Source organism: Somniosus microcephalus, chromosome 4, assembly GCF_052327205.1.
Source record: "Somniosus microcephalus isolate GS21.2 chromosome 4, FLI_Smic_1.0, whole genome shotgun sequence".
Classification (NCBI taxonomy): Eukaryota; Metazoa; Chordata; class Chondrichthyes; order Squaliformes; family Somniosidae; genus Somniosus; species Somniosus microcephalus.
In genome coordinates, this window is record NC_140990.1 from 27,510,081 (window position 1) to 27,535,856 (window position 25,776).

Consider the following 25,776-nt stretch of genomic DNA (forward strand, 5'->3'; position numbering starts at 1 on the left):
TGCAGTTCCTGGTTATTGGAAGCTGGGTTGGAGCGGTTCTGAATAAATGTACAGAGAACCAGCAAAGGTTTTACATCGTTAACCTAAAGACTGGAAGAAGGAAGTTCGCAGGATTATGGGTGAAGAGTAGAGGCAGGTTATGATAAGGGATAGGCAGGCACGCAAAGGGCGTCAAAAGACAAAAGGGGAGGTAAGGCGCCACAGATGAACTTCTGAAGTTATTTTTTAAATTATACATGGGAGTAGAAATCACCAACTAATATAATTCCACCAGTAGACTTCACCTGTTGATGATGAGTATTGTGTTTTTGCCGTTTTAAGAATCTCTGTGACTCTCACTGTGGAGGCTGAATTATCGCTTCTGTTTATCGGGGTGAGAGCGCCCTCTGGTGAGCACTAACTGAAAATCTCAGTGTGGGTTTTTGTACGGGATCCGCTTTTTCTCTGCAGCAGTGTGGGGCTCATGGCACAGAAATACACGGCGGTGTCGGAGATCAAGGCTTTGCCGATCGTTAGCTCGGTAATCTTAGTAGTTTCATTAAACGTAGAATTAAATTGATTCTTGAAGTCGGGGTTCCGGTTTCTATCCCACTGATAAGATGAATCGTGTACTGTGGAGGCTGCCCAAGGTGCTGACTGTACCAGAACACATAAGGGCTTCTTCGCTTGTTTTTAAGGTGCTGGTTAGGGTGACATTACTTTCCTCTTCAACCGTCATTTCAGGGACCGGCTGTTCCACTGTGTCTTGGTGGCTCCACTCTAATGTAAAATAATAATAATAATAAGTCAGAATCATCATCACCTCAATCAACATAATCACCATCATTTGCCCAATAATAACATCTGGGTTACAGCAGTCAGGGGAGAATGGATGTTTACTGGGAAGGAATTTCTTACCGAGAAGAGATATAACGATGAGGAGCAGTGCGAGATGGTTCCGCATGATGTTCCCTGAGACTGTAACTCTGCAGTCTGGGAAATGCTCTGTCGGAGCAGAAATACAGATCCCCACCCCGCTTCACTGCTGGTCCAACAAATGCCAAACAGGGAACAGCGGCAGTAATCTCTCCAATAACACAGGCAGACAAGGTGGGTCAGAGCGAGGGCAGGAAACGGAAGCTGTGGGTGGTGTTATCACCCGTAGGATCCACTTGTGAGGAGCTGAATTCAATAATAATGTCCCCTTTGGAAATTATATGCATGTCTCCCTATAAGGGCAGCGTTACTTTCACATTCATTACAAATTCGGGGCAAGCAGACTCGCGACAGGAGTTGCAGAATTATCATATTATTCAAAAATTAACAAAATTTTGTTGTGAAGTGGGTTAAAACCAGGGGCTGAAACTAGCGGTTGGAAATAGAGCAAAATTGCAACCGATCCCCAGGTTCTGGAGGCGAACATCTTGTTTCAACTTCACTAACTTCTGAAATCTTAAAACTGTAAAGGAATGTATAAAATTAATAAACATAAATATGAGATCAAAAGGAATTTCATGTTAATTTATATTGTCAGCGCCACCTGGTGGCCGAGTTTAAAGCAGCTTCTTTGAGCTGTTCTCACAGAATACGGTTATTGTACAATGTGTCCCGAGGTCCTTCTCAATGTGGGCCTCAATGCACAGTAGTACACGGCGCTGTCAGCGAGCCGCAGCTCAATCAGGGTGGAAACAGCAATATTTCTGGACGTTTCCAGAATGACAGAGAAACGTTCGTTAACTTTAACACAACTTGGAAGAAGCACTGAGAGTAGCAAGGGCATATAATGTACTCTGGGTAGGGGACTTCAATGTCCAATACCAAGACCAGCTCGGTAGCACCACTACTGACCGAGCTGGCCGAGTGCTGAAGGACATAGCTGCCAGTCTGGGCCTGCGACAGGTGGTGAGAGAACCAACATGAGGGAAAAACCTGCTTGACCTCGTCCTCACCAATCTACCAGTCGCAGATGCACCTGTACATGACAATATTGGTAGCATGGCCACCGCACAGTCATTGTGGAGACAAAGTCTTGTCTTCACACTGAAGACACCCGCCATCGTGTTGTGTGGCACTATCACCATGCTAAATGGGATAGATTCAGAACAGGTCTAGCAGCTCAAAACTGAGCATCCATGAGGCACTGTGGGCCATCAGAAGCAGCAGATTTATATTCCAGCACAATCTGTAACCTCATGACCCAGCATATCCCTCACTCTACCATTACCATCAAGCCAGGGGACCAACCCTGGTTCAATAAGGAGTGTAGAAGTGCATGCCAGGAGCAGCACCAGGCGTACCTAAAAATGAGGTGCCAAACTGGTGAAGCTGCAACACAGGACGACATGCATGCTAAAAAGCGGAATCAGCATGCTATAGACAGGGCTACGCGATCCCACAATCAACAGATCAAATCAAAGCTCTGCAGTCCTGCCACATCCAGTCATGAATGGTGGTGAACAATTAAACAACTAACGGGGGGAGGAGGCTTCATGAATATCCTCATCCTCAATCATGCTGGAGCCCAGCACCTGGGTGCAAAATACAAGGCTGAAGCGTTTGCAACCATCTTCAGCCAGAAGTGCCGAGTGGATGATCCATATCAGCCTGCTCCTGAGGCCCCCATCATCACAGAAGTCAGTCTTCAGCCAATTCGATTCACTTCACGTGATATCAAGAAACGGCTGAGCGCACCGAATACAGCAAAGACTATGGGCCCTGACAACATGCCGGCTATCATGCAGAAGAATTGTGCTTCAGAACAAGCCGCGCCTCTCGCCAAGCTGTTCCAGGACAGCTACAACACTGGCATTTATCCGACAATGTGGAAAACTGCCCAGGTATGTCCTATCCACAAAAAGCAGGACAAATCCAATCCGGTCAATTACCGCCCCATCAGTCTACTCTTAATCATCAGCAAAGTGATGGAAGGTGTCATCGACAGTGCTATCAAGTGGCACTTTATCACCAATAAGCTGCTCACTGATGCCCAGTTTGGGTTTTGCCCAGACCACGCAGCTCCCGACCTCATTAAAGACTTGGTCCAAACATGAACAAAGGAGCTAAATTCCAGAGTGAGGTGAAAGTGAATGTCCTTGACATCAAGGCAGCATTTCACCGAGTGTGGCATCAAGGAGCTCTAGTAAAACTGAAGTCAATGGGAATCGGGGGGGGGAGGGGCTGGAAATCTCCACCGGTTGGAGTCATAACTAGCACAAAGGAAGATGGTTGTGGCGATAGAAGGTCAATCATCACAGTCCCAGGACATCGCTGAAGGAGTTCCTGAGGGCAGTGCCCTAGGCCCAACCATCTTCTGCTGCTTCATCAATGACCTTCTCCCCAACATAATGTCAGAAATGGAGATATTCGCTGATGACTGCAGTGCCATACACAACACCTCAGAAAGTGAAGCAGTCCATGCAACGAGACCTGGACGACGTTCAGGCTTGGGCTGACACGTGGCAGGTAACATTCGCACAGCAGAAGTGCCAGGCAATGACTTTCTCCAACAAGCTAGAGTCTAACGACCGCCCCTGGACATTCAACGGCAATTAGGGATGGGCAATAAATGCTGGACTTGCCAGCGACGCCCACATCTCATAAACGAATAAAAAAAAATTAGAGTAATTGAGTCATAACGGCACAGAAGGAGGCCATTCGGCCCATCGAATCCGTGCCGGCTCTCTGCAGAGCAACCCCATCAGTCCCATTATGCCCGTTCTATCCCCGTAACACTGCAAGTTTATTTCCCTCAAGTGCCTACCAGTCTCCCCTTGAAAACATTGAATGTGTCCGCTTCCGCAACTTCCATCGGCAGCGATTTCCAGGTCCTCATCACTCGCTGTGTAAAAAAGTTTTTCCTCACGTCCCTCCTGTATGTCTTGCCCAAAACTTTAAATCTGTGTCTCCTAATCCTTGTACCATCAACTAGTGGGAAGAGCCTTTCCCCGTCTAGCCTATCCAAACCCGTCATAATCTTGTACACCTCTATCAAATCACCCCTCAACCTCCTTTGCTCTAATGAAAACAAATCCAACTTCTTCAACCTGTCCTTGTAGCTAAGACCCCCCATGCCCGGAATAATTCTGGTAAATCTCCTCTGCACCCTCTCAAGGGCCTTCACATCCTTCCTAAAGTGCGGTGACCAGAACTGGATGCAATACTCCAGTTGTGGCCTAACCAACACTTTATAAATATTCAGCATAACTTCACTACTCTTATACTCAATACCTCTATTTATGAAACCCAAGATCATAGAAACATAGAAACATAGAAGATAGGAGCAGGAGTAGGCCATTCGGGCCTTCGAGCCTGCTCCACCATTCAATGAAATCATGGCTGATCATACAAAGTCAGTACCATGCCCCTGCCTTCTCCCCACATCCCTTGATCCCTTTAGCCTTAAGAAATATATCCAACTCTTTCTTGAATATATTTAATGAACTGGGCTCCACCGCCCTCTGTGGCAGAGAATTCCACAGGTTCACCACTCTCTGGGTGAAGAAATTCCTCCTCATTTCAGTCCTAAATGGCTTACCCCTTATCCATAGACTATAACCCCTGGTTCTGGACTCCTCGGCCATCAGAAACATCCTTCCTGCATCAAGTCTGTCCAGGCCTGACAGCATTTTATAGGTTTCGATGAGATCCCCGCTCAATCTTCTAAACTCCAGCGAGTATAAGCCCAATCGACACAATCTCTCCTCATACGTCATTCCTGCCATCCCAGGTATCAGCCTAGTGAATCTTTGCTCCACTCCCTCCATGGCAAGAACGTCCTTCCTCAGGTAAGGCGACCAAAACTGCACACAATACTCAAGATGCGGTCTTACCAAGGCCCTGTACAACTGTAGCAAGACATCCTTGTTCCTGTACTCGAACTCTCTTGCTACGAAGGCCAACATACCATTTGTCTTCTTAACCGCCTGCTGCACCTGCATGCTTACCTTCAGCGACTGGTGCACAAGAACACCCAGGTCTCTTTTCACTTCCCCTGCTCCCAATCTAATGCCATTCAAGTAACAATCTGCCTTCCTGTTTTTGCCACCAAAGTGGATAACCTCACATTTATCCACATTATAGTGCATTTGCCATGTTTCTGCCCAATCACCCAACCTGTCCAAATCGTACTGGAGTTTCACGACATCCTCCTCACAGCATACCCTTCCACCCAGCTTTGTGTCGTCTGCAAATTTGCAGATATTACATCCAATTCCCTCGTCCAGATCATTAATATATATTGTGAACAGCTGGGGCCCTAGGACTGATCCTTGCGCTACCCCACTAGTCACTGGCTGCCACTCGGAAAATGACCCGTTTATTCCAACTCTTTGCTTTCTGTCCGCCAACCAGTTCTCTATCCAAGTCAATACCTTGCCTCCAATCCCATGTGCCTTAATTTTGCACGCTAATCTCTTATGTGGAACCTTTTCGAAAGCCTTCTGAAAGTCTAAATACACCACATCCACTGGTTCTCCCTTATCTATTTTACCAGTTACATCCTCAAAAAAATTCCAGTAGATTAGTCAAGCATGATTTACCTTTTGTAAATCCATGTTGACTTTGTCCGATCCTGTCACTGCTTTCCAAGTGCTCTGATATTAGAGCTTTACAATGGACTCTAGCATTTTCCCCACTACCGATGTCAGGCTTACCAGTCTATAATTCCCCGCGTTTTCTCTACCACCATTTTTTGAATAGTGGGGTAACATTAGCTACCTTCCAATCCATGGGAACTGTTCCAGAATCTATAGAATTTTGGAAGATGACCAGCAATGCATCTACTATTTCTAGGGCCACTTCCTTAATTACCTTAGGGATGTAGATTATCAGGCCCTGGGGATATATCGGCCTTCAGTCCCATCAATTTTCCAAACACCATTTCCCTACAAATACTGATTTCTTTCAGTTCCACCCTTTCATCAGACCCTATGTTCCCCGGCATCTCTGGGAGGTTATTTGTGTCCTCCATTGTGAAGACAGAGCCAAAATATGTATTTAGTTGGTCAGCCATTTCTTTTTTCCCCATTATAAATTACCCTGATTCTGACTGCAAGTGACCTACACTCGACTTCACCAATCTTTTTCTCTTCACATATATATAAAAGTTTTCCCATATGCTTTGCTAACCACTCTCTCAATATGTCCCGCCACCTTCAGGGAACTACGCACATTAACTCCAAGGTCCCTCACCCTTTGCAAAGGAATGAGTCTGAATTGCGAAGGCTCTGAGGGTAAAGCTCCAGGTAATAGCTTGTTAGGGATGTTGAATAATTACAATTAATGCTCATTGAGCTTTTTTCCAGAGATTGGGCTTCGATTGGCTACTGCTCAACGGAGTCTCCAGAACTCAGTCCTGCAGAAAACATTCCTGGTTACCCATGGACACAGAATGAAAACAGGCAACAGATAGATAGATAGATGGAGAGAGAGAGACACACACACACAGAAACAGAAAGAGAGAGAGAGAGAGATAAAATGACAGAGTCAAAGAAAGGGAGAGCGAGAGCGACAGAGAGAAAGAGAGAGAGGTGGACAGCGAGAGGAAGGCTCACTCATAGCTAGGCTTGGAAAGAGTTTGTAGGGAGACATCAGTAATTGTTCCACAACTAACACTGATTGGTGCACAGCTGACATCAGTTCTGAGAGACCAGCCAATCCTGTCCCTGGGAAACGCCCCTCAGTTTCTCAATAAGTGAATCTTGCCCTTGATCTGTGTTTACTCTTTAATATCGGACGAGAAGATCAACATATTCTGTCGAATTCTAAACCAGACAAAATGTGCTCCCCATGTTCTTTACTGATAATAATTGTCGTGCTGTCAGGTGAGTACATGTTTAAAGGGTCAGTGTGTGTTCCATGGGTTTTATTTGCTCCCAGACTTTTCACACATTCTGTATTTTTTTACAGGAACGAGTGGTAAAGACTCAGTGTCCCAGGCTCCGCCTGAATTAATGTTTCAGGAAGGACAGACCATAATACTGAACTGTAGCTACTCGGCAGAGTACACTGGTTCAACTCTATTCTGGTACATCCAGTATCCCGGGGAAGCTCCGAGATATTAACTGAAAAGATATAGCTCGGTGTCCGGAGACAAGTCTCCAGATTTCCCAGACCGATTCTCTGCTGATTTGGACCAAGACAAGAAAACGGTTCCTTTAAATGTCTCCGGGGCGCATATCTCTGACACTGCCGTGTATCACTGTGCGTTGAACCCCACACTGTTACAGTGGCACAGTCAGTCCGTAGAAAAACCAGCAAAGGACTCTCACCTCCTCTCAATGAATCAGATCTGGACCTGGATTTTGATAATACAACAGAACCAAACTATAAAAATAAAAAGTTAGATCAATATAATTAGATGGATGGATATCGAAATAGATAGACAGACAGAGAGATAAATACCGTCTCTCTACCCTCACTTTATCTCTCAATTATCACTTTTCCTTTGACTGAAAGTATTCAGCCCATGCAGACAAAATACAGCCCGTGTGGAGTCCGCCAGCAGGCTCTGCGAGTGTAAATGCAGTGTGTTTGACGGCTCAGTAACGGGTTTGTTCTCGTTAGTTTGAGAGCTGAATGTTGAGATAGTTGGACACAGGCGCTTTACTCACCCCGAGTTACCGACTACAGTGAAGCCAAGAGGTAAAACAGATTGTAAAGAGTATAACAAGGTTAACTCGTAGTATAATTTAACTTAAACTTCAGAAGTAGAACTTGGGGACATGGGTTCAAACCATGAAAGGTCACGTTAGGCCTGATATCAGGAAATTCTTCAGACACAGAGCGATAAATGTGTGGAATCAGCTTTTAGACGGAACAACGAATGATAAACCTGGGAATAATGGACATTCCAACGGGGAAGGGAAAGGGGCTGTGATGTTAGGACCTCGCTGGATGGATAAACTAAGTAGTGGCAGAATTCCTTCTCCAATGCGGAATTATCCTATAATCTTGTGAACTGTACGAAGGCAAGACTTGGAATCGGACATTTAGTTACCACCAGAGGGTTTGGAGTCACTTACAGGCCAGACAGGGTTCGAACGACAGATTTCCCTTCCCTAAAGGACATCAGTGAACCAGATGGGTTTTACGATAATCCAGTAGTTTCATGGTCACCATTACTGGTACTACATTTATTTAATTAACTGAATTTAAATTCCCCTGGTGCCGTGTGGTGGGATTTAAACTCACGTCTACAGATTATTAATCCAGGATTATTGGTCCAGTAACACAACCACAATGCTACCGTTCCCGTAAGTGCTCACTGTTGGTTTCAGTGTATGGGGCGAGTTACAAACTGAGAACATTATTCAATGATTTTATTAAAGAAACTGAGTAAAGAAATAGTTCCAGAAATAGAAGTATTAATTTCAAACGGAAGCTATGCTTTATTTTCAATGTTATTATGAAGTATTAAAATATTATTAATGAAAATATGCTGCATATATTTTTAATAAGCAGCTCTTCCCAGTATCACTGTTGGCTGTACCCTCCCATTCAAACCTGTCAGTCACTCTCCATTTCATTAATGTCAAAGGCAGTGTCTGTCTCATTTACCCGTCACTGTGTCTAAAGGCTCCCGGGACCTCTGCATCCGCCTTTATAACTGCTGTGGGTGGTTCTAATGGTCAGTGAGCAGATCTTTTAACGGGAGCCTTCAGCACTGATAAGAGAACAACATTAACTATTACACTTCAGTGCGTCCACCTTCCAGATTGACCCTGTTAATGGGCCAACATTGGGTTTAATTCCGGTCCAGTCCTCTGTTGCGAGGAGAACAATTTCACTCCGTTCCCCGCTGCCCGCTCTGACGTCATGAATTGGAGAACAAAGGAGCTGTGAGCTGATTGGATGAACTGGTGAACAAGGGAGCTGTGAGCTGGTTGGATGAACGGGAGAACAAAGGAGCTGTGAGCTGATTCGATCAATTGGAGAATAAAGGAGCTGTGAGCTGATTGGATGAACTGGAGAACAAAGGAGCTGTGAGCTGATTGGATGAACTGGTGAACAAAGGAGCTGTGAGCTGGTTGGATGAACTGCAGAACAAAGGAGCTGTGAGCTGATTCAATCAATTGGAGAACAAAGGAGCTGTAAGCTGGTTGGATGATCTGAAGAACAAAGGAGCTGTGCGCTAATTTGATCAATTGGAGAATAAAGGAGCTGTGAGCTGATTCGATGAATTGGGGAACAAAGGAGCTGTGAGCTGATTGGATGAGTTGGAGAACAAAGGAGCTGTGAGCAGTTTTGATGCCATCTGCTGCCTCTGTCAGGAATAAACCAACCGGCCGAGAGGCCAGATATTACTCAACATCTTCCCAGCTCTTGACTAATGCAATTTCAGACTCGACACATTTTGTTCAAAACCGCCATCAACTCCCTGCAAACATGTTGGCTGTTACTTTTTATTCATTCGTCAGAGCTGCAGCTATCTTAACTGGTATGTTTACATGTTACACAATACGGCATTTCACATCTGTATCAGACATTATATTTAATCGGTCAGCTGCCTGAACATAAAAATATCAATAGGTTGATCCGAAGTGAAGAAAACCATCTGGAACATCCTTGACGCAACACTGGACACTGTTTGGGGGAAACTAGATAAACACAACTGAGGCACGACTGACAGCTTGTACTTGTAGATTAGAGCTTAAACTGTTTATTTTAATACATATTTGTTAATAATAAATATGTAATGTGTATGTACAAAATTCAGGCAGATGAGTGAGAGCCCTTTATAGAGGTAACAAGACTGATGACTGGCAAAAGGACAGACAGCGACCTGTCTGGGTCACTTGATGGTGGTGACAAAGTATCGGTTTGAATGTAGATGAAGATGTTCAGTTTATTTCACTCACTGTCACTAATCAGACCGAGGTGGTTGACGTGGAGTCGGGTTTGAGTAACCTTCTGCTCGAGGCACACAAGGGGAAGATTTTCTCTGGTCTCTCAGTGGAAATCTCCTCGGATAGATGCTTTAGCGAAATCGTAAATGCGTTAACTGTTTGGGTAGAAATAGCGAGTAGAGGAAATCTACCACTCAGAATGGATAGTTCAGTGTGAACAGGAATGAAACAGGAGAATGAAGCTCATGCTTTCGGTGAGCCGTCACACATCGACAGAAATTAAACAAACACCCAGCGTGACTGATTCGGGCCCAGTAAATAAATCACCAAAAGTCAGCAAAGCTGAAGCTTTCTTCACACCACAGATTCGGCTCACTGAGTGACTAATTCCAACCTCAGATAGTTTAAACTGTGGCTTAAAGGCGTTCAGATGACTCATGGCCCTCATTTGAATCCCAACTGAATATATCGGCGGGTGGATTGGAGACTGCTGCATTGGAGGGAAACAATGAGAGCAGGAAGTGACGCTGAACCAATCGAAGCCGCTGACGGGGTCTATTCCGGTTCAAGATTGGACTTTTCACCGGACGGACAGGTTCGGGATCGGCAGCGGCCATGCGGCTATTCAGCGCCTGGGTTACGTTTATGGTGTTTATTGTCGGTAAGGATGAATTCAATCTTGTCGTTTTCAAACTAAAGTGTTAATATTATTTCAGCTTTTAATCCTCAGTCTTACCTTGTTCCTGAACACATGTTACAGATCAGAGTGATGGAGATTCTGTTACTCAGTCCCAGACTTCAGTCAGCAAGACAGAAGGTGAAGCGCTGACTATAAGATGTACCTACAGTACCACAGCCAGCAGCTATTATTTATATTGGTACCGGCACCAACCAGAGAAGGAGCCCCAGTTTGTAATCAGGAGACGGTCTTGGGACACACAAGAACTGAAAGGAGAAGGTTTCGGAATCCGTTTCTCTGCTCAGCTCCAGACCGCGACTAAAATCACCAGTTTAACCATTTTCGGGCTGCAGCTGACTGACACTGCCGTGTATTACTGCACCCTGGATCTCACAGTGATGGAAAGCAGTCTTAGCCCTGTACAAAAACTGCCTTTGGACTGTAGATCGGGGCTCCAGTCTGTTGGGGTTGTGTGGAATCGCGGGCAGATGAAGCCACAATGTGAAGCGCGCTGTCAGGCGCTCAAACACACAGCGAGAGGAAACCAAATTAACCTCGGATCAAACTGTCACCCAACTGTTTCCAGAAGCGGCCGAGAAACAAACTGCAGAATCCAATCGGCCCGAAAGATCGATCACAGAATGAACCGACCGGTTAAACTGTTCTTTCTGCTTCTGATCAGCTGTTTTCCCTTAAAGTCATGGGTCGATGTTCAGATCAGATCAGAGAAAGAGGTTGCTGACAGCGCCAGGAACCTCCTGCTGGTCATTCCGTTAATAGGACATGATCTGGTTCACATATTCCGCCTGTGTTTGTGATTTTATTTCTACACGTAACTTCAACCCGCGGATATTTAATGTCGTGAAGCCAACTCATTAAAAAAAATGCTATCAAAGCCGAACCAGATATTATCTGGAGCCTTTCCACAGTGGCAGCGGGCAGATCCTGGGAGCGGGAGATTCATATCTTCCCCCATCTGGGGGTGGAGGGGGGACGTGGGGATATGAGTCAAATCGGCCGCTTGGAGCAACGAATCGGTAAATGTCATGATATATATATATATATATCGACCCGCCTTTATAAGTGTTTGTTCCGAGTTCTCTTTTTGTCTTTTAACTCCCGTTAGTATCACTGACGGACATTCTTTCCCTGAGGAGCGCCCGGCCTCAGTTTTGAAAATGAAAGCCAGCCGAATGATGAGTGGTGCTCACTCGGCGAGTGCTGCACCCGTCCTGCCGAAGCTGGCATATAGGAACAGGAGGAGGCCACTCGGCGCCTTATATCTGTTCCGCCATTCAATCAGATCATAGTTAATCTCCAGCTCAACAGCATCTACTCGGTTGGCTTCAGATTCCCGATACCCTTCCACAGGGACATGAGTAGCTAATTCAGACCCTTGCACCTGTTCCGCCATTCAGTTGGATCAAGGCTGATCTGCACCTCAACCCCATTTACCCGCCTTTGCTCCATATCCCTCAATACCCTTACCCAATTAAACCCTATCTATCTCAGCCTTGGAAGCTTCAGTTGTTCCCCAGCATCGACAGTCTTTTCGGGTTGAAAATTCCAGATTTCAGCTACCCTTTGTGTGCAAAGAATGTGGGCCTTGTCAACAAGCCTGGTGGGAGAAGAAAACAAAATGTTATCAACGCTTAACTTCGCGTCTGTATTTTTGGTTGTTGCAGGAGGGAGGGTGGGGGTTAAGCTGCCGTGGAAGTCGACGAAAGATTTAATGAAGTTTATGTTCTCTTGAATGCAACACAACAGAAGGAGGCACGCTGCAGCCTGGTTAGCTGTTGACACTGGTTTGCCGCCGTTTTATCTGTACCTCCATGGAAACAGGGTGGAAAACTGCACATATCTCGATATATATTGAAACGGAAACCAAGTCTCTCCCTCTTAAGCCCCACCTTTCAGCCACCTTCCTCAGAGCTGATCATTTAATTTGCCTTTGCTCCGAAATCTCCAGTTCCGCTTGGTGAGATGCCCCATGGGAAGAATTTGCACTCAGCTGTTCGCACGCCATCTAGCGGTCTCCTCTGGCTATTTCATCCAGAAGTCTTTGAAGGTGATGAGGCTGTTTAAAAAAAGCATACGGCATTCTGGGCTTTATAAATAGAGGCATAGAGTACAATAGCAACGAAGTTATACGAAACTTTTGTAAGTCATTGCTTAGGCCTCAGCTGGAGTATTGTGTCCAATTATGTGCACCACACTTTAGGAAGAATGTGAAGGCCTTAGTGAGGGTGCAGATGAGATTCACTTGAATGGTACGAGTGATGAAAGACGTTACTTACATGGAGATACTGGAAAACCTGGTATTGTTCTCATTCGAGCAGAGGAGGCACTGAGGAATTTTAATAGTAGTGTTCAAAATTATGAGGAGTTTTGATAGACTAGATAGGGAGAACTTGTTTCCACTGACCCGAGGGTCGGTAACCAAAAGGCACAGATTTAAGATAATTTGCAAAAACAACAGAAGGGTGAGGAGGAGAAATTTGTTTAGGCACTCAGTTGTTATGATCTGTAACGCCTGTCTGGGAGAGTCGCGGATGCAGATTCAATAATAACTTTCAAAAGAGAATTGGATATATACTTGAAAAGCAAAAATGTGCAGGGCTATGGGTATAAAACCAGGGACTGGACTAACTAGATAGCTCTTTCAAAGAGTCCACACAGGCACTATGGCCGAATGGCCTCCTTCCGTGCTGTATGAGTCAATGATTCAGCCCACAGGAATTGCACTCGGTGCTGCAGCTCTATCTAACCGCACTGAAACTCATCCTCCGCCAAAACCGGCCGCAGGCAGTTTTTGTACGAGAGGAGAACTTGGTCATATCTCTGTGTCGGAGCAATGCGGCGAATCCACAGATGTACAGTGCCGTGTCACTAAGCTAGAGATCAGTGATGGTTAAAATGGATTCCCCGACTGTTGCTGGAACTTCTCCACACGATCATCTCCGGGGGTGTATCGGGATACTTTCGGTACCAGTACAGGTCGTACCAGGCTGCTGTTGTCGATTAGCTACATTGCGTTCTGAAAGTCTATCCCATTTTCCGGACGACAGCCGACCAATCCGGAGACACAGAATCTCCCTGACTCAGATCTGGTGGAAAGACTGAAAGTATTGATTGGAGGTTAATTGTGGGTTTAATATGAAACTTTTTTTAAGGTAGCTTTGTTCTATAGCATCCTTTAAAGACTTATCAAATGCTAAGCAGGTGAGGGTAGTCAAAAGGGTTAATTTGAAATGCATGATCTCCGACAATCCCAGCCAGTGTGGGCCACTCCGGGTCGAGCCGATTTCCAATACTCTCTCCTTTGCTGGGAAGCTGATCCGGTATTTGCACTGAGCAGCTCGCGGCAATATTCTTCAATGACAAATCACGTGCTGCCGGTTAAGCCAATCGGGACCGTTTGCTAAGAGTCCTTGCGGTGTTTGGACATATGAGAGAGAGATCCACTCTGATTGGATAAACTGTAGTGGAATGTTAATTCATTCTCGGGCTGGAGGTGTCGCTGGCGATTATCGCCGCACTCCAGTTGTCCTGAGATGGTGACTCCAGTCCCATACCGATGTGACTCACTCTTAACTGCTATGTGAAGTGGTCCAGGAGGACAGTCGCTTGTAAAAGGGCAACTTCAGACGAAAAGTAAATGCCAGCCTTGCCAGAGATGCCCACACCCGGAGAATGAATTAACAAAAAGTTTGTGAGTCAATTCAACACATCGCCTCACACTGATCATTGTATACGCTCCCCTTCCGTCACCGGCAGTGGTGGTTCAATAAAGTTATATTAAATTCTCTCTGTAATCATCTTGATTTTTAAACAAATAGTCTAATAATTTGGTGACTTGACTGGTCCTCTGTTTGACTTTCACAATACTTATTTTCCGTTGCAGGAAGTCCCGACAGCCAACTCGTTGGCCATATTCAGTTGACTAACTTCAGTGATTTGATGCAGTAAACAAAGGCGCTGCCCTAATGGAGGGCTGGGACTTCACTGAAGGGAAAGGCTGGGGTCCTGCCGCCCCCTGGTGGGTGACCCAAACATTGCATTTGTTGCTTCGGGACCGACTCTTCTCAAGAAAAACACCTGATAAAAATAAGAAAGGTGAATTTCGCAGTATCCTGGCAATTGAAGCTTAAAAAATAAATAAATTGTGCTTGATAGAAAAGCTGACGCCAGTAACACGAATAAAACAAGTTTAAACATTTAAATGAATCCAAATAACCATGATAGGTTGTTTATTCACATACAAATCAGTCTAAATGTGTAACTCAGTGATTACTTGACCAGACACCAGAAGCATTTTATGGAATCTGGACACACTGGATAAGGCTTTATGTAAATACAAAGTTTCTGATCCTACTTCATGCGCGCAATCAGCGCGTTCCCTCGGTGTTATAGACCTGCCGCTGGGATTGCCTGGTGTGTACAGCTCGCTGAACGGCTGCAACACAGCGTCAAATTGTTTGGGCAGTGTTTTTGCCGCAATATCTTTAATTTATGAACTGGTATCAATTCTCTAATCACATCTTTTCACGATGTTCAGGATGTGTTCAGCCCAGAAGCACCAGAGGAAAGTTTCCCCAATGCCTATCAGTTGCTCTCGGTTTGCCGTTTATTTTGGGGTATTTTAAATCAGCGCCTTCTGGTCACAAGTTTACAAAGTCTCCGTTTCTCTCCACACTGCCCGCTATCGCATTGACCTTCTCACATTCCGGCAGTGTGTTTGTACGAGGCTCCCTCTGGTTCCAGTCACTGTGTCTCTCAGCCCGCAGTGATACACCGCGCTGTCAGACAGCCGCAGGCCGCCGATGGTGAACTTCCCCTCACTTTTCGAAATGTCGAGAGATGCGGAAAATCGAGCACCCGCCCCCTCTCCTCTGGAAAGATCCCCAGCAGAAAGGATGTAGATCAAGAATGTGGGGCCTTTGTCCCGATCCTGACGGTACAGTTGTCTTCCTCGTCTTAGGCAGTCCCTCGGAACGGAGGATGACTGGCTTCCACATTAAAAATGAGCTCGCATGTGACTGATTAGTCCAGTGCGGGAGCTACAGTCTCTGTCACTGGTGGGGCAGACGGAGGTTGAAGGGGCGGGTGGGTGGGGTACAGTTGTAAGGAATAGTAAGCAGCAGTGGTCGAATAATGTAATTGATGGTCGAGTCTCCTTCTAACTGCATCGCTGTAACCGGCCCCTGTGAGACCGAGTGCGCACCACTAACACCTGCAGAAATTTAGAAATACAGAACTGTAAGCTCTTACTGTCATTTTATTATAACTACTATAACAAAAGGTGACCGAATACATGGCAAGTATAGAGAAACACAGTTAAAAGATTCTTTGTGTTCTTGAGAATTGCAGGAGGAAGATTGTGTAACTTGTAACCTTACCAGTTAAGAAAGCTGCAACTGAGACGAATGAATAAACTGAAAGAAACAACATGTTTGCAGAGAGTTGAAACCGGGTTTGAACAGAACGGGTTGCACCTGTAATTGTTTTAGTCAGGAGTTGAGAAAATGTTGAGTAAAATCCGGTCTCTATGCCGATTGGATCATTCCTGTTCGAGACAACAGGTGGCATCCAATCATCTCACGTGTGCTTTGTTCTCCAAATCAAACAATCAGCTCAGGTGTCCTTTGTTCTCCAATTCATCCAATCAGCTCAAAGGTCCTTTTTCCTGCAGTTCATGACGTCAGAGCGGGGAGCGGAGAATGAGGTCAAATGTTCTCCTCATAACAGAGAATTAGACGGGTATTAAATGCAATTTTGGCCCATTAACAGGTCAGTCTCTGAGGTGGGGGCAGTAAAGGGAAATAGTTCATATTGTTTAGTGCGAGAGCGTCCAATTAAAAGAGTTGCTCACTGAGCATGAGAACTACTCACTGCCGATATAAATTGAGATATTACGTAGAATGATATAGAGTCTGCAACACAGAAACAGGCCATTCGGCAAAACTGGTCTTTATAGTTTGGCTCCCGTTCTATTATCAGATCACAATTCAGGTCCCAAATCTGATTCATTGAGAGGGGATCGGAGTCCCTTGCTGTTTTTTGTACAGAATGAAAACGCCCCCATAACTGTGTGGGGGCCGCAGCGCACAATGATACAGGGCAGAGTCAGAGAAAAGAAACCCGGAGGCATTGCAAGGAACTGTTTTCTTGTCTTGGTCCAAATCAGCAGAGAACCGGCCTGGGAAATCTGGAGACTTATTCCCCTGTCCCTTGCCGTAGCTCTTCAGTAAATATCTCGGAGCTTCCCAGGGGTACGGGATGTACCGGAAGAGATAGGGAAAATTATCGGATGTGGAGTAACTGCAGTTCAGTGTTAATTCAGATGGATTCTGGGACACTGAGTCTTCGCCACCCGTACCTGTTACAAAATACAGAATGTGTCAAAGGCCTGGCATTAAATATAACCTATGGAACACACACTGACCCTTTAAACATAAACTCACCGGGCAGCAGGACCATTATTATCAGTAAAGAACACGGGGAGCACATGGTGTCTGCATTAGAGTTCGACAGAAAATAACAGATCGCTAAATATGTTAGCCCTTCTGTTCTTATATTAAAGAGTAAAATCAAATCAGGGGCAGACTTCACTTATTGGGAAAATGAGGGAGCGTGTCCCGGGGACAGGATTGGCTGGTCTCTCAGAACTGACACCAATGAGTTTTAGTGGTGGACCAATTACTGATGTCTACAAACCCTTTCCTTGCCTAGCTCTGTGAGTGAGTCTCTCTCTCTCTGTCAGCCTCTCTCTCTGTCTCTGTCTCCCTGTCTCCCTCTCCCTCTGTCTCGTTGTCATTCACTCTGCTCAACTCGGTGTCTTTCTCACTCTCTCTTCCTCTCTGTCTCAGTAAGATTAAAGGCGAAAAATAATATAACTCAGTCTCAATCCCCGGTATCACTGAACTTCCTCCACAGTCAATGAACTCCAGTGCTTTTCATAGTCTTAAGTCCACGAGCGATATGGCAAGTGGACCGCCCTCTGCACCAGTGAGGTATCTTTTAAAAAAGTGAACTGGCGGATCTGCACCATATCCAGGACTTTTACTTGTAGAGATCGATCCTGTTATTCATCCCAGAGATCTGCAGGTTTGTGGTAACATTGGGGTCTGAATTTGACCCTGGATTAAAATGGTTGAGAATAGTCACATTTCCCAACGCTGACAGCACTGACCTTAACTAGAAAAAAACGCTCGAATCAGGCTTTACTTTCTTATTTACATTTTGCAGAAACTTATTGGGAAGAAATCCCTGGTATTTTCCTGGAGCTCGCAATTGATGCTGACCTGTGCCCTGTTTTTGTGAGGACCGAGGGAACCTTATTCACTGTGGGTCTCAGGGCACAGCAATACACGGCGCTGTCTGTGACCTTCAAGTCTTTCATGGATAAGTGAAAAGTGCCTTGTGTCCGGATGAAATTTCCGCTGAAGTGTTCAAAACGCGGAGCCGTCTCATTATTCCCATAACTATCGTCTCTGAGCAGATACTGAGGGGTTTGGTGGGGATATTGGTGATACCAGAACAGGCCATAGCTCGTAACTGACCACGATACAGAGTAACTGCAGGTTATTGCTGAATCTGCTCCCTCTTCTGATCTGACTCCTTGTTCTGACTGGGACACCGAGTCTCCGTTACTCAAAGAAAGAGAAACATGTGATCTGTTATCAATCTGCTCCTGTGTTCCTGCAAGTCTCACTTTAAGCACACACAGACTAACACGTACACATAAACACAGACAGACAAATAAACACAGAGACACACATTTACAGTCACAAAAACAGGCGGATAAAAACACACCGACGCACACATACACACTCAAAGACACAATCAGATAACCACACACAGATATACATTCTCACTCACAAACACAGACATATAAACACACACAGACAAACACATAAACACGGACAGACAGATAGATAAACACACTGTCTAGCCATTAATCTGTTGCTTTCTCTTTCTGTCTCTTTGTTACCCTGTGTACACACAGAGAGATAGACAAATATATTCTCAAAGAAAGAGAAACATGTGATCTGTTATCAATCTGTTTCCATCTGTAACCGAGAATGTTCTCTGCAGGACTGAGATTCCGCCGAGCAGTGGCCAACCATAGCCCAATATCAGGGAGGGGGAGAGTTACCTGAACTCTGTGTATCACGAGGTATTCACACCAATTAGATTAATTAATTCAGATGAAGTCCATGGCCAGGGTCAGGATGGTGTGACTAGAAGTGACGCAGGTACGGGGATCCAGGAGGTAGTGTTGGAGGAGCCGCAGCCCTTGCACTTGTCCAACAGGTTCGAGGCTCTTACTCTCCGTGAGGATGGCAACAGGGACTGCGGGAAGGATGAGCAACCTGGCCACAGCACCGTGGAGCGGGGTCCATTCAAGTGGGGGAAGTTAAAAGAAATGTTGTAGTGGTAGGGGATAGTATCGTTAGGGGGATAGATAGAGTTTTTGCAGCCGAGAGCGAGAGTCCCGAAGGCTGTCTTGCCTGCCCGGTGCCAGGGTTAAGGACATCTCCTCTGGACTGGAGAGAAACTTGGAGTGGGAGGGGGAGGATCCAGTTGTCGTGGTCCATTTTGGTACCAACCACATAGATAGGACAAGGAAGGAGGTTCTGCTGAGGGAGTTTGAGCAGCTAGGGGTCAAATTATAAAGCAGACCCACAAGGGTAATAATCTCTGGATTATTACCTGAGCCACGAGCGAATTTGGCTAGGACAAATAAAATTAGAGAGTTAAATGCGTGGCTCAAAGACTGGTGTGGGAGAAATGGGTTTTGCTTCCTGGGACACTGGCACCAGTACTGGGGCAGGGGGGAGCTGTTCCGTTGGGACTGGCTTCACTTGGCCAGTGCTGGGACTAGAGTCCTGGCGGATCATATAACTAGGGCTGTAGAGAGGGCTTTAAACTAACTAGTGGGGGGGAGGTTCCTAGAGAGCAAATAATAAAAATGACAACAGAGAAGGTCATAGACTTATGTAGCAGTGGGGAAATTAAAAACCAGAGCGTGTCAGGAAGGGGCAGAAGGTATGGAGTAAAAGGCAAAGTAATAAAAACGGCAAAAGCAGGAACTAAGAGTCACAAAACATCTTTGAAAGTTCTCTATCTGAATGCACGTAGCATTCGTAACAAAATAGACGAGTTAATGGCACAAATAACTACATATGGGTATGATCTTGTGGCCATTACAGAAACATGGCTGCAGGGTGACAATGCCTGGGAATTAAACATACCAGATTATTTAACGATCAGGAAGGACAGGCAGGAAGGAAGGGGAGGTGGGGTGGCTATGTTAATAAAGGAAGGAATCACTGTAATACAGAGAAATGATATTGGGTCAAAAGATCAGGATAATGAAACAGTTTGGGTGGAGGTAAGGAATAATAAGGGGGAAAAAAACTAGTGGGCGTAGTCTATAGGCCTCCGAACAGTGGCAACTCTGTTGGACGGAGTATCAATCAGGAAATAGTTGAGGCTTGTAATAAGGGAACATCTATAATTATGGGGGATTTTAACTGTCATATTAATTGGACAAATCAAATTGGGCCTTGAGGATGAGTTCATTGAGTGTATTAGGGATGGGTTTCTTGAGCAGTATGTAACTGAACCGACCAGGGGCCAAGCAACCTTAGATCTGGTCCTGTGTAACGAGACAGGATTAATTAAAAATGATCTAGTAAAGGATCCCCTTGGAATGAGTGACCATAACATGGTTGAATTCCATATTCAATTAGAGGGTGAGAAGGTTGGATCTCAAACAAGCATGCTGAGCTTGAATAAAGGAGACTATGAAGGTATGAGAGCGGAATTGAGTAGAGTGGATTGGGAAAATAGATTAAAGGGTAAGACGATACATGATCAGTGGTGTACATTTAAGGAGTTATTTTACAACTTCCAAAAAATATATAATCCACTGAGAAGAAAAGGGTGTAAAAGAAAAGACAGTCATCCGTGGCTAAGTAAAGAAATTAAGGATAGTATTCGACTAAAAACAAGGGCATATAAGGTAGCCAAATCTAGTGGGAGGATAGAGGATTGGGAAAACTTTAAAAGACAGCAAAAATAGTAAAAAGATTGATTAAGAAAGGGAAGATAGATTATGAAAGTAAATTAGCAAAAAATGAAAAAACAGATAGTAAGAGTTTTTATAGTTACATAAAAAGAAAAGGGGTGGCTAAAGTAAATGTTGGTCCCTCTGAGGATGAGACCGGGAAATTAATGGTGGGAAATATGGAGATGGCAAAAACACTGAATGAATATTTTATATCAGTCTTTACAGTAGAAGACACTAAGAATATCCCAACACTGGACAAACGGGGGGCTAAAGGGGGGGAGGAGTTAAACACGATCAAAATCACTAAGGAAGTGGTACTTGGTAAAATAATGGGACTCAAGGCGGATAAATCACCTGGACCTGATGGCTTACATCCTAGGGTCTTGAGGGAAGTGGCGGTAGGGATTGTGGATGCATTGGTAATAGTTTTGCAAAACTCCCTGGACTCGGCAAAGGTCCCGGCAGACTGGAAAACTGCTAATGTAACACCCTTATTTAAAAAGGGCAGTAGACAGAAGGCTGGAAACTGTAGACCGGTTAGCCTAACATCTGTGGTAGGTAAAATTTTGGAGTCCATTATTAAGGAGACAGTAACAGGACATTTGGATAATCATAATTTAATAGGACAAAGTCAGCATGGTTTAATGAAGGGGAAGTCATGTTTGACAAATTTGCTGGAGTTCTTTGAGGAAGTAACATATCGGGTGGATAAAGGGGAACCAGTGGACGTAGTGTATTTAGTCTTCCAAAAGGTATTTGACAAGGTGCCATACAAAAGATTATTGCTTAAGATAAAAAATCACGGGATTGGGGGTGATATTCTGGCATGGATAGAGGATTGGCTATCTAACAGAAGGCAGAGAGTTGGGATAAATGGTTCATTCTCAGACTGGCAACCAGTAACTAGTGGTGTTCCGCAGGGGTCAGTGCTGGGTCCCCAACTCTTTACAATCTATATTAACGATTTGGAGGAGGGGACTGAGTGTAACATATCAAAGTTTGCAGATGATACTAAGATGGGAGGGAAAGTAGTGAGTGAGGAGGACATAAAAAAACCTGCAAGTGGACATAGACAGGCTAAGTAAGTGGGCAGAGATTTGGCAGATGGAATACAATACTGGAAAGTGTGAGGTTATGCACTTTGGCAGGAAAAATCGTAGAGCAAGTTATTATCTTAATGGCAAGAAACTGGAAAGTACTGAAGTACAAAGGGATCTGGGGGTCCTGGTGAACGAAACTCAAAAGGTTAGTATGCAGGTGCAGCAAGAGATTAAGAAGGCCAATGGAATATTGGCTTTCATTGCTAGGGGGATAGAATATAAAAATAGGGAGGTATTGCTTCAGTTGTACAAGGTATTGGTGAGACCGCACCTGGAATACTGCATACAGTTTTGGTGTCCATACTTAAGAAAGGACATACTTGCCCTCGAGTCAGTACAAAGAAGGTTCACTCGGTTAATCCTGGGGATGAGGGGATGGACATATGAGGAGAGGTTGAGTAGATTGGGACTCTACTCATTGGAGTTCAGAAGAATGAGAGGCGATCTTATTGAAACATATAAGATTGTGAAGGGTTTGGATCGGGTGGATGCGGGGAAGATGTTCCCGATGATGGGTGAAACTAGGACTAGGGGGCATAGTCTTAGAATAAGGGGCTGCTCTTTCAAAACTGAGATGACGAGGAACTACTTCACTCAGAGAGTGGTAGGTCCATGGAATATGCTGCCCCAAAAAGCTGTAGAAGCCACATCATTACATAAATTTAAAACAGAAATAGACAGTTTCCTAGAAGTAAAGGGAAATAAGGGTTACGGGGAGCGGGCAGGAATTTGGACATGAGTCTAGGTTCGGAATGGTCATGGCCCTGTGGGTAGCGGAGCGGGTCCAGGGGCCGTGTAGCCTGATCCTGCTCCTATTTCGTGTGTCTAATTCTGTTAGATTCAGGAGATGGTTCTGTGATAGTGGATTGGCGGTTAGGATCAGATCAGCCATGATCTTATTGAATGGCGGAGCAGGCTCAAGAGGCCGATTGGGCTACTCCTGCTCCTATTTCTTATGTTCTTAATATCTGGAAGGAACCTCGATGAGCATTAATTATAACAATTCAACCTCTGAACCCAGCTACTACCTCGAGCTTTATCGTCAGAACCAGAATAACGCTCCGACTCTGATAATTCGAGTACATTCTTCTGGAAAGGAAGTAGTTAACGGACGTTTCTGTGTCGTTCTGGAAAAGTTGAAAACTATCGCTGTTTTCACCTGACTGAGCTGCAGCTCGCTGACAGCGCCGTGTATTACTGTGCACTGAGGCCCACAGTGAGAAGGGCCTCGAGACACCTCGTACAGAAACCGTGTTCTGTGAGATCAGCTCAAAGGAGATACTTTAAACCCGGCCACCAGGTGGCGGTGACAGAGCGCGGATTCACACCGCCGGGCACCTTACGTCAACCAATAGTGACTGACACTTCTTCAAGATAAATTAACGTGCAATTCCGTTTTATTTAATAGTTCTGCTCATTAATGTTATGCAATTCCTTACAGTATAATACATTCACAAGTTAATGAAGTGTTAATGATCTGTTCGCCCGCAGATCCTTGGGATCTGTTGCCGTTTTGTTCCATTTCCCACCGCTAGTTTCAGCCTCTGGTTTTAACCCACTTCACTAATGAAGATTTCGTTTACTGTGACGAGTCTACTTGCCCCGAATTTCTAACGAATGTGAAAGTAACGCAGCCCTTATAGAGAGGCAGAATTATATAATTTCCGAAGGGGACATTGTTATTGAATTCAGTTCCTCACAAGTGGATCCCACAAATGTGACAACACCGCCCGCAGCAGCCCCGCCCACAGCTTCCGTTTGCTGCTCTCGCTCTGACCCGCCTTGCCTGCCCTGTGTTATTGGAGAGATTGCTGTCGCTGTTCCTTGTTTGGCATTGGTTGGATCAGCAGCGCAGTGGGGCGGGGATCTGTATTTCTGCTCCGACAGAGGATTTCCCAGACTACAGATTTACAGACTCAGGGAGCATCATGCGGAACCGACTCGCACCGCTCCTCATCATTATATCAATTCTCAGTAAGTTTTTCCTTCCCAGTAAACATCCGTTCTCCCCCTGACTGCTGTAATTCAGATGTTGTTATTGGAAAAATGATGTTGTTGATGATGGTGACTATTGCTGTTATTTTATTTTAGAATGGAGCCAGTAAGACACGGTGGAACAGCCAGTCCCTGAAATTACAGCAGAAGAGGAAAGTAATGTCACTCTAACCTGCACCTTGAAAACAAGCTGCCCTAACCCTGATGTGTTCTGGTACACTCAGCACCCCGGGCAGCCTCCACAGTATGTGGTTTATGTTATTGCAGGGATAGTAAACGGAAACCCCGACTTCACTGACAGACTCTCTGCTACGTTTAACAAAACTATCAAGATTACCGAGCTAACGATCGGCAAAGCCCTGATCTCCGACACCGCCGTGTATTTCTGTTCCATGGAGTCGACACTGCTGCAGAGATACAGCGAATCCCGGACAAACCCCACACTGAGAGTTCCAGTTAACGCTCACCAGATGGCGCTCTCACCCCGATAAACAGACGTGATAATTCAGCCCCCGCAGTGAGAGTCACAGAGCCCTTCTTAAAAGGACAACAAAACACAACGCTCAACAATTGGTGAGGTCCACTGGCGCAATTATATTGCCTGGTGATTATTTACACCCATTTTTAATTTAAGAATAACTTCACAAATCCATCTGTGGCGCCTTATCTCCCCTTTTGTCTTGTGATGCCCGTTCCGTGCCTGCCTGTCCCTTCTCATATCTTATCTCTACTCTTGACGCATAATCCTGTGAACTTCCGTCTTCCACTCTTTAGTTTAAAGATGTAAAACCTTTGCTGATTCTCTGTACATTTATTCAGAGCCGCTCCAACCAAACTTTCCATAAACTGGAACTGCAGACAGGTCAATGAATAAACACAGGATTTCTCACCCTGTCCACCGACATCTGAACAGTGCTCAGAATATCCACCAGAGGGCGTCAGGGCTCAATATTCCTTTTGTGCATCATGTACCGCTGCTTTGCGTTAAATGCTGATTCTCCAGTAGTTGTGCAAATGTCGGAATGAATTGAAGATTAATATTTGAAATCCACTTGCCACAACGGGCTGGGTCGGTACGTCGGGCAATAATCATCACAAAAATACATCCATCATATAAAAGGATTGAATTCTGATACTAACCAGTGGGCAGGACCAGTGAGTGCAAGAGTGTGGAAGATGGGGAATGAAATATTAAAATGTGAATGAAAGGCACACACTAAGATCTGATTTCCGAAGGCATTAACTATACCGTTGCTGGAGATCGATGCTAAAGGGGCGAAATACAAACCGAAGCCACCTGTATTGCGTTTCTTTTTCAGCGCCACATCCTTTTCTGATATGAGTGAAAGTTGTAAACAGTTTTTCACGCCCTGCTGGTGTTGAGCTCCTGTTAACGAGGACCCGGCCTACACCTCACCCTGGGGTCTTTGAACCCACCCCCGCGCTCTGCTCCCGGGAACTTGGAGTAGTTGAGCGGTAAATTGCTGAAAAGCGCGGATGCGCAGCTGCCTCCATTCTCTCTTGTTGCAAATCCAAAATCTGAAGATTATAGATCCCTAAATCAATCATTACAGGCCACACTCATCACCACACCTAAGCAGGTCACACTCACCAGATAAAAAGAAAGCCTTGCACTTATATAGCGCCTTTCAAGACATCGGGACAGTGCTTTACCGCCAATGAAGTACTTTTGAAGTGTAGTCACTGTAGTAATGTCGGATGCGCGGCAACCAATTGCACACAGCAAGCTGCCACAAACAGTAATGTGATAATGATCAGATAAACTGTTTTAGTGATGTTGATTGATGGATAAATATTGGGCAAGACAACGTGGATAACTCCCCTGCTCTTCTTCGAAATATTTCCATGATTGTGTGACGTACAGTCCGTCTGTGGCCCTTAACTCGCCTTTTGTCTTTCGATCCCCTTTCCGTGCCTGCCTGCAATATTGTGCGGCCCTTTGCACATCTCCCCTGTCAGGCTCCCGGGCCCTTTGATCGCGGCCAGTAGGCAGGGTTTATTTGACCAGAGCTGGGTCAGAGACCGTTTTTACACAATGAACAGATGTCACAAGTTAGTGATTATGCTCTTTAAAACAAG

The 25,776-nt window shown here is 45.2% G+C and overlaps 1 protein-coding gene and 1 pseudogene across 1 annotated transcript; one reads left to right on the forward strand and one right to left on the reverse strand.

The window, feature by feature from the left end:
- Window positions 1-25,776, reverse strand: part of LOC147118453 (uncharacterized) — a 113,417-nt pseudogene that overhangs the window by 42,624 nt on the left and 45,017 nt on the right.
- Window positions 10,440-11,321, forward strand: LOC147118455 (uncharacterized). Its single transcript, XM_085987015.1, has 2 exons — window positions 10,440-10,485; window positions 10,585-11,321. The coding sequence occupies exons 1-2, from the start codon at window positions 10,440-10,442 to the stop codon at window positions 11,319-11,321; spliced, it is 783 nt and encodes a 260-aa protein (XP_085843141.1).